The sequence below is a fragment of the Elephantulus edwardii genome, unplaced genomic scaffold (genome assembly GCF_000299155.1).
Source record: "Elephantulus edwardii isolate Elephantulus edwardi_28Jun2011 unplaced genomic scaffold, EleEdw1.0 scaffold00031, whole genome shotgun sequence".
Lineage (NCBI taxonomy): Eukaryota > Metazoa > Chordata > Mammalia > Macroscelidea > Macroscelididae > Elephantulus > Elephantulus edwardii.
The window spans coordinates 2,474,702-2,485,071 of record NW_006399781.1 but is presented as its reverse complement, the minus strand read 5'-3'; the positions used below and the strand labels follow the sequence as shown (position 1 = coordinate 2,485,071).

The following is a 10,370-nucleotide window of genomic DNA, read 5'->3' as shown; positions in this document are numbered from 1 at the left end:
TCTCTTCTCCTCATTTAAAAGCAAACTTTAGATCTTTTATTTTGGCTATTTCTTTGTTGGTCTTTTTAATAATCTTTTGCTTTCTTCATGGATGATGTCCTCGATGTTATCCTATAATTGACCTGGTCTCAGGTCTTTAATGTTTCAAGTTTCAAATTTTTTTTCTGAGATGGTCTCTAAATTCAGGTGGACTGTGCACATGGTTGTTTTTTGGCTCTCAAGAACTTACTTTCACTTTTGTTAGCCTCAGTTTGAACGTGCTTATGAATAATTGATAGTCTAGTCTATAGTGCGTGGAAGGAGGAGTGGCATCCACTTCCATAATAGCTTGCCTCTGGAAACCCTATGAAGCTGGAGAGAGGATGAAAGGCACCCAAGCGTTGAGGACTCTCCTTCATAGCGTCACTATGAGTCGCCTGCGACTCGACGGCACTTAATAAAACAACAACAACACTCTACAGTGGGCCCCTGGCTTTGTTTTAATTGATGATATTGAGTTTCTTTGATGTCTTTTCCCCCATGTGTTGTCTATTTGATCTCCTGTGTATTCTATCAAGCGATGTCCATGTGTATAGTTGTTGCTTATGTTTGGTTTTTTTATGTCTGCAATGAATAAATGCTTGGTTACACAAAGTTCTATTTTGTAATCTCCAGACTAATTTCTGTCACCAAGGCCATATTTTCCCACTACCAATCCTTCTTTTTTTTCAACTTTAGTATTCCAATTAACAGTTATTATGAATATATCTCAATTGGTTTTTTTATCAATTTAGGCTGCAGACTTTGGTAGTAACCCTCAATTTCTTCTGCTTTGGCCTTCTTAGTATATATATATATATATATATATATATATTTGAATAATAGTTGGGTTAACAGATCTTTCTTGTATCCATACGGATCTTATCCTAACACATACAAGATTGTACTTCAGGATAAGTCTTTTTTATTGGTTAATGCTACAGCATTACTCTATGCCAATCCTGCTTCATTACTCTATGCCAATTACTGTATGCCAATCCTGCTTCATTACTCTATGCTATTACTCTATGCCAAGCTTGCTTCAAAGCCTGTCTTAATCTAGATGCTCTGCCAAACTCTGTCCACTATGAGTAACCCTTATGATTTCAGTATCACAGAAACCTTAAGTTATCACAGCACAGCAAAATGACAAACAAGTGCTGTACCACTTAGAACAATGTTTTCCCCAAGCACAATTAACACCAGGTCCTGATTGATTTAAACAAAGCATTTTCAACCCACAGCTGATTGTTAACTAAAGCTAGATGGCTAAGCAGCTTACACTTGACTGTTAATGAAATAAAAAATGACCAGTTTAAACCTGACTTTCAATTAAATCAAAGCAACCTACCCTCCAGAATCCAACTGCTTCACACAGAAGCCTCCAAACTGGAGACTTCGTCAGGACCCAACAAACTTTTAAATATAAAGGCCCACCCACCAGGTCCTGATTGATTTAAAGAAGCTTCCAGCCCACAGGTGATTGTTAACTAAATCCAGATGGCCAATCAGTTTACACTTGGTTGTATTTTATTGACTTTACAAGGGCATTTCACTTTATTTCATGACAAATTACTGATAAAATTATGATGAATGGGAGTTCAAGTATACCTAATTGTGTCCATGTGGAAACTGCATAAACATCAAGAAGAACAAGAAAATACTGCAAGGTTGAAATCAGGAAAGCTGTCCTTTGTCATAACTATTCATTCTAGATGCTAAGCAAATAATATTAATGGCTTCACTATATGAAGAAGATTTTTCATCAATATTCGAGGAAGACAATAACAATGTACAATATGCAGATAACAGAGACTGACTTTCAGATAATGAATACTTGAGACATTTTCCAATGAGGCTTAAAGACTATATGTTTCTGTCAGGCTTACACTCCAACATAAAGAAAACAAAAATCCTCATAACTGGATGAATACTACTATGATAAACAAAGAAAAGATAGAAATGTGAAAAATTTGAATTTACTTGTATTCACAATATCTGCTGAAACAAGTCAGGAAATCAAATTATATTCTATATTGGCCAAATCTACTGCAAAAGACCTCTTCAAAATGTTAAAGAGCAAGGACGTCACCTTGACTACTAAGGTGGATATTAACCAAGGCATGGTATTTCCACTTGATCTAGTGGTAAGATGTTGCAATTTCAAAGGTATATGGGTTGAATCCACCACATGCTACATGGGAGAAGGATGAACTGCCTCCTCTTGTTTGGTCCCTTCTGTAGGATCAGCTATGATTCGCTTTCAACTTGATGATGGTACACCACCACCACCACCACTACCACTACAACAAATATACATATGATAGTTGATGTTAAAAGTAGTTTTGAAACACAGACATTATTGTCTTTTGGTTAACAGCACAGCATGCTTCTTCCTCCCTTCCTATGAATTCTAACACCAACAAACTCCTGAAAGTCAGGAAATAGATCCCCGATGATAAGCCTTCCTTTCATGTCCCTGAGGCCTAGAGGAGTACCTACCAGAGACAGCTGCAGTCATGTGGCTGGCACTACAGCTTAAGCTGGGTGACCAATCTATGGCACAGGACAAGGGAGCTGCCTCAAAATTAGGAACCAGAGTGGGGTGTTAGTCCTAGGAAATGTTTAAGATACATAGCCAGTATAATTTTTCAAAGTTGCAACACTACAACAAATTTCAAGCATAAATAACTATATTGACATATAATTGAATTGTATGTTTTGCTTTGTGAAAAAAAGTTCTTACCAATGACACTAAAGGGCATATTATTAATTTTTAGTAAATATTTGAAACATATGTAAGATATATGTTTATTGTAAAAAGAGCAAGTGCCTCATGGGGACAGCCATGTCTGACCTTTATCAATTTCACAAAGGTGAACTGTCTCCCTGAACAGTATCAGTAACACAAAACCAATTACCACGAGGTCAGGCATGTCCCACACACCACTACATACCTATGATTTTCTCAGCCCAAACTCCAATGAAGTAGTTCACAGACCACAGAGACTCACGTTATAGAAGTAAAAAGATTGTAATCTAGGTTAGTAATAGAATATGGTCAGGATGGGTCCCAAAATGTGTTTGCAGACACTTTGGCTTTGAGCATCACAGTTTTAAGCCAGTGTTACAAAGTTCTTAGTCCTGTGAATTATGGCCCTTAAGTCCAGGTGCCCAATAAACTTGGGCAAAGGCTTTTAGCTCTGGTTCAATAGTGTAGCAATCCAAAGGTCCCATTTTACATCATATCTCTAGTTCAGTCATGGCTTCTCTGCTCTTTGTGGTGAGGTTTCATTGCTGGGAGTGGCAGGAGATCTCTCTCCCCTTCTATGGCTGGGTTGCTCAATTTAATTACAAGACTAGCCAATCCTCTTGTGGACTGATAGATAGTCAATCCCTTTGTGGATAGGTTAACATGCCCTATTTGCATTTTGCCCATCTACACAGCACAGAAAAGTCATATTGAAAAATCAACTCCATATTTACCCACACATTATAATTTTCAAAGCTTATAGTTATGCATTAAATTGTAATTAAACTTTAAAATAAGCTTGTTTTATTTCACATAGTTGGATTTAAGTCCTTGAAACACCTAAACTTATTCTTGCAGAAAAAATAAATTAAAAAATTAATGACCAAGTTCTATTTCTAAGACTCCAGAGATCTTAAAATCATGTCTCACTGATCTTGTGATTGTCTTGGCAAGATTTCTATTATCCTAGTCTTTGTAATGTTGGGGTATATATGATCTTTTATATAATTTCTGTGTTTTGGTTTAATAGTCAGTCAGGAATTATTGTTGTTTTTTTTTCAAGTTCTAAGCCCCCAATATCTAGGAGGCTGGACCCTATGAAGAGGAGTGTGGCGTAAGTATGGGAGGAAGGTTCATCAACAACCTACATTATGCATATGACACAACCCTGCTTGCTGAAACGGAGGAGGAAGTGCTCACTGCAGAAAGCCAACAACTGCAGCCTTAAAGATGGATTGAAAGTCAACAACAAGAAAACAAAGATTCTAACAACTGGGTCAATTAGTAGCATCATGATAGACAGTAAAGAGTTTGAGATTGTTTATAGCTTTAGTTTTTCTGGATCCACAATTAACACTATTGGTACCAGCAGCTAGGAAATCAAGAGACAAATTCCATTGGGAAAGTCAGCTGTCGGTGTTCTCTCCAGAGTACTGAAGAGCAACGATGTCAGTCTGGAGACTAGGGTGCACCTGAGTCTTCAAAATTACTTACTATGCGTCAGAAAGCTGAACAATGGCTAGGGAAGATAGAGAACTGATGCCTTTGAGCTGTGGTGCTGGAGAAGAGTATTGAATATACCATGGACTAATATACCAGGAGAACAAAAGGGTTCATCCTAGAGAGAGTGAAACCAGGCTGTTCCTTGGAGGCAAGGATTCGAAAGCTTTTTCGAACATACTTTGGGCATGTTGCAAGGAGGGACATCATGCTTGGGAGGGTGGAGGGACAATGCAAGAGAGGAAGACCCTTGATGAGATGGATTGATTCAGTGATTGGAGTAATGAGGGTAGGTATGTCATAGAAAATAAGGTTGGCACAGGCAAAAGCAGGGTTCAGGACTATTGTGTATAGATTGCAAGCGACTAGATGGCACATAACTACAACAAGCCTACAATTAATTACTATGTAGTTATCCTGAAAAATCATACTTTCGGTTTTATTGGTGAATAGTTCAGCATATGTTAAATAAAGAGTAGCTACCCTTGACTCATTCTGGACTTTAATGTTCTTAATATTGTCCCATTGAGGTTTTAAAGATCTAATGTTGTATACACATTCAGGGAAGTAGGCAGAAATCAGACCTTGGACTTTAGATTAAGTTCTAAGTGCCTGTTTATTGAATATTCAAAATTAGTTTATACTGAAATGTGGGAGCAGTAAAGGGTATTCTGGTCAACAATATCCCTCAATGATAGGAGCATACTTTGGATTACCAGTTGCTGGCTGAATCAATTCTAAACCATAAAACCCAGTACAAACCATTTAAGCCGCATCTTGCTCCATGCAGCTGCTCTCATGCCCTAGTTTAGGCATAGCTTGCTTTAATCACTTCCTCTTTGGGCATCTCCAATTTTTAATCTAGGAAATTAAAGGAGCTGTTGATACACAACAGAGGCCATATATCCAAATGTCTACCAGAGCCAAGTAAGTAGAAGCAGTCCTTGATTCAGGACGAACTGACCTTACCACAAAGCACATTTAAGACAGTGTTGGGATTTTGTGTTTGTTTTCAGTATATCTTATTATTAATATAGTGTGCTACATTTAATATCACAAATATAATTTTGCTGATGTTATTATTTTCAGATGTTTATTTACTGATGTTCAATATTATGACTTATGAAGATGCTGGTAATAATAGACAATAAACAATAATGTTAAATAAAGTAAAAAATGAGGTATTTGATTTAGCCAGAATCATTTTTCTGGTAAGATACCCCTCACACTTTCTCTCTCAGTCCAGGACTACTTATAATTAAAATTCGTTGTTCTCAGTTGGCCCCTCCAGTGGATTTCAGAGGCTGTAGGTTGCAAGGGAGAATCATCCATCTTTCTCCTGCAACCATCAGGTGGAATAAACTGAGTGTGTTTGGGTTGGCAGTGCAACTCCTTACCACTGAGTCAGAGATCTGCAACCAGACAGTCTCAAAGAGGGATTTCTGGTAGGGGAAGTCCATATGGAGTTTCACTGCTAACCCAAAGGCAGTGTCTTTCTGGTTATTTGTGTTCATCAGCAGCTCCAGAAGAGAAGGATGTACATCTTCTCACTCTCAATTTACAGCCTCTGGAAACCCGGTGTAAGGTAACAATGAGTTGAGTTGTTGAGTCTGGCAGGGACATCGCTTCAGACAAATAATGAGAAAGATAATGTGTATCTTTTCCTAGAGAACAAACAAATGTTTGTGAATTCCGGATTTTTAAAATGTTAATAAATGAAAAAAAAAAAAAAAAAGCTGTAGAAGTTGCAGGGGAGGAAGCCACAATGACTGAAACTTAAGTTCCATGTCAGTGATCTGCACTCATCTTTAGCAGGCAGTTGAGCATTGGGAAGGCTAGAAGGAAAACAGAGGAAGAATGGAACGCCCAGCAGTGATTCCAGGGAATGAAGTGTTTCAGAGTATCACTTTGCTTCGACTTCAGTGAGTTCACCTACACCACTTGAAAAGAAAATTCATTCTTTATTAACTCTATCTTATTATAATAACTATAATAACTTTATTAACTAATATCCATTAACTATCATACTATCATGTCCAGCAACTAGGAAGCTGCACAGTCCAAGTTCATTTACGTATCTTTTAGTCCGTAGGTTGGTCTCAAGAAGACAGATTTTACACCCTCTGAGAGAGGTAGGGGGTGGAGTGGTCAAAGGTAAAAGATCTGAGAGCTCCAGTTAGACAAAAAGTTAGGCTGAACCTGGCAACTACAGCAAATCGTCACGGAAAGTGCTTCACTTGCTCTTGGGAAGGACTTAACAACAACAGGGTAGTATGAAGAGTGTTGTACTGTTAGCAAGTGGTGAGAAACTGCACAATAAGGTATGGGTTCAAATGCATGCTCTATGGGAAAAAGATAGGCAACCAACTCCGCTCCGATTTATAGCGTCTGAAATCCACTGGAGAGTGGGCTAAGGGCCGGTTCCATCTCGAAGGCACACAACAACAACAAAACAACAACAGCAAAAACCCAGCAGTTCGGTACCAGTGGCTTCTCGGCAGAAAGATGAGCAGTCTTCTCCTGTCAAGATTTACAGTTTCTGAAACCAGCCCGGTGAGCTGTTATGAATCGAAAACCACTTCATCACCACTCAGTTTTGAGTTTGCGGCTCAAAAGGAAGTCTAACCGGAAGTTCCGTCTGCAACTCTAAGCGCTTCCTGTTTGGTAGCTAAGGACGCGGAATGGTTGCTAGGCTCTGGTGGAAGCTGCAAGGGAGCTTTGTGGGCGCCTAGGGTTGACCGAAGGACTATAGTTCTTTTACATCTTGTTTGAAGTCTCCTACCCATTTACCATCATGAGTAGCGAATTCTTAGCGGAGCTGCAATGGGAAGACGGATTTGCCATCCCTGTGGCGAATGAAGAGAACAAACAGCTGGAAGAGCAGGTGAGGTTCTGGAGAAGAAGGGGGATCCATTTGAAGACGTTTATTAGTTAGAAGGAATACCTTAACCTTGTCATTTCTCTCTTCTACAGTTCCGTTTACACGGGCATAACTCTTCCCTGCTTCATCTTCCTCACCTTTTTTGGGCTTTGTTAGAGAGGGGGTTCTTGTGGTCTAGTGGTAAGGAGGAGCTGCACTGCCATCCCAAAGGCATGAGGTTCTGATCCACCGTGGATTTATTTCCAACACAGTCATATTCAGCTAGAAAAAGCAGTATTTTAAGATATTAACACAGTATCTGATTTTCAGGGCTGTAAAATCTCACCATTATTCATCTCATTCCTCAAATTCCACTTAACTAATTTCTAGCCTCCTGGGCTGGAAAGGAAAAGTTCGTTCTCCTTTGTCTTCTTCAGAATAAACCCCCCCTGGAAATGGACTTCCAAGGTGCGCATAGCAACAGTAATCTCTCGATATTTATGAACAACAATAAAACAAATTCGGATTGGCCTTTCTTTGTGAGTTTTTGCCAATCATGTCTAAAGCCAACTTTTACTTTAGATGTTCTAAAAAGGTAAAATGGGAAATTTAAGTGAGGATTAAGTTGTCATGTAACTCTATAAAATATTTGACATTAGAAGGAAGGAGCTATTTGAAACCAACTAATCAATTAGTTGTTGGGAAAAATGCAGCTAGCTGTTCAGGAGAACTTTAAAAACCTTTAGTAATCAGCCCCCACCACAAAATAAGGTTTGTGGAAGAGAGTCCCAGAAGGGACGATGCTTACAATACTGTGTAGAACAGAAATTTATTGACTACGTTTTTAAATATAATTTTAAAAAATTGTTAATATTAATGAAAGTTTACAGAGACTTTTTATTTCCATTCGTTCATTGTTGCACTTTTCTCCCTGCATATCCACTCCCTCCCAATTTGCTCTTCTCTTCGAAAAGTAAAAGAAAAATTCTTTCATTGTTATGCAGTCCCTCCCACCAAGTCCACTCTGCTATGCCATCTTCCTTCTGGACTCAAGTCATGACAATAATACTTACTCGTATATCCCTTTTATACAGTTCTCTCCCTCATCTGTTTCAATGCAGTATACACTTGAACCCATCTTTCTCAGTCTCTCCCTAACCCCCATGTCAGTCCCGTTTTACAACAGTGGCACTATACAGTATTTGTCCTTTTGTGACTGAGATTTTTCACTCAACATAATGGTCACTGTTGACTAACTTTTGAAAATCATAGGAACACTTGTCCAAAAATTGACACATTTACTCTGTCATTTAAAACACTGATCCCCTCGCCCGAAGGGCAGTGAAATAGAAGTCTAGCACCCAGAAAGTAAAAATAATAATAGTAAGAAATAACCATTATTGAATATAGATCCCGTTTGCCAGTACTATCTGTTCTTCTGTAAAGAAGAGATCAGGGTTGTTACAAGGCTCTAAGAAATTAATAAAGGCAAAGTTCCACTTAACCTTTTTATTTCAGAATTTTAAAAATTATTTCTTTGGTAATTTAATCCTTTAAAATTTTTTTTTTTCTTTTGGGTCCTCCTCCATTAGTTAGACGTTGTTCTTGATACGTGCCACCAAATTTAATGTGACTCATAGCGACTCTATGAACAGATCTGGACCTTATCCTGTGCTTCCTCATCTCTCACACACTTGAGCCCATTTCTGCAGCCTCTGTGTAAATCCATCTCATTGAAGGTCTTCCCCTCTTTTGCTGGCTTTCCATCTTTCCAAGCATGATGTCCTTCTCAAAGGAATAGCCTCTCCTAACAACATGCCCAAAATAGTGAGATGAAGCTTTGTCATCATTGCCTCCAAGAAGCACTCTGGCTGCACTTTCTCCAAGACATATCTGTTTGTCGTTTTGGCAGTTCATGGAATATTCAGTAGATCTACTCAACAAGTCTTCTGTGTCTTTTAGTTTTCCTGTGGTTCTAATTTCTACCTTTTATGAAATTTCAGCTTTAAACTATCACTGTATCAAAGTTAATCATTAAACTTTCCACTGGTTTCTACCTGCCTCCACACACCCATTTTGGCAAATACAACAGATTTTTTAATTTAAGATAAATTGTGGTTTATGGCACTGTGGTTTTGTTTCAAGGGCATAACATGACCTCTGATAACTCTCGAGTATGTGTTGTATATGTGCATGTTTATTTTCTTTTCATTTTATATTTGGATTTACACACACACACCCCTCCCATTCATATATCCCTTTTAAACAGTTCTCTCCCTCATCTGTTTCCCATTCACATTGTGTTTCTTATGGCCATTTTCATTGTGTGCATTTAAGTTTTGTCTTTTGTGCTCTGAATAATGTGTTTCCTCTGGTTTTGTTTTGTTTATCTTAATACTTCTCACATCATGCAAGTTTGTAGTAACTGTCTGGAGATTGTTATATGTTCTTTTTCAGAAAAAAAAGGAACTCTGTGAGGGGAAGAGTTTGTAAATTTGGGGAGAATTAGTCATTATACTACCTTAAAAAAGCAGGGTTTTTTTTTTGTATGAGGACATTATGAAATGATGAAAGGCATGAATGATGAATAAAATGTAAAACAACAGTAAAGATGTGTGTACGAACGAGACAACAACTAAAACATGAACTTACACACATTCATTGCTGGCCAGTTGGAAGTGACTTATAGCTGGCCCTCCAGGGAGTTTTCAGAAGTGGTAAGTTGCAAGGGAGGAGAGTGCTCATCTTTCCCTGACTTAGCAGCTGACGGATTCAAGCCTTTGCTTTGGGCATAGATCACACACTTGGGTTAACAGTGCAACTCCCTACTGACTAGCCCCTCGGAACACCTTACAAACATGAAAGAAGTTAAAAATACAAGGAGATTTTGACAAAAAAATACATTTATAGTGAGAGATTTTCATGTGTGTCTTCTCAGAAGGAGATAGTATGAATAGGCAAAAAATAATATGAAGAATTTGAGTAATATAATCAATTTGTTTATTGATGGGCACTTGGGTTGCCAGGACATTATGCTGAGTGAAATATCTCAGCCACAAAAGGACAAATACTACATAGCACCACTTATAAAGCAGGACTGACATGGAAGTTTGGGGGAGAATAGAATAAAAGTGGATAGATAATTAACACTGCCTTGGAATAGATGAAGGGAAAAACTTTAAAAAAGGAATATATGATCAAGCATCATACATATGACAACAGTCCATAATAAGAGGTACA

The 10,370-nt window shown here is 38.1% G+C and overlaps 1 protein-coding gene across 1 annotated transcript in view; it reads left to right on the top strand.

The window, feature by feature from the left end:
- Positions 1–7,064: 7,064 nt before the first annotated feature.
- LOC102864547 (coiled-coil domain-containing protein 39-like) overlaps positions 7,065–10,370 on the top strand; it is a 123,383-nt gene continuing 120,077 nt past the window's right edge. The window contains exon 1 of the mRNA XM_006884151.1: positions 7,065–7,154. Within this exon, the coding sequence (XP_006884213.1) occupies positions 7,065–7,154 (90 nt within the window). The remainder of the gene's footprint in view (positions 7,155–10,370) is intronic.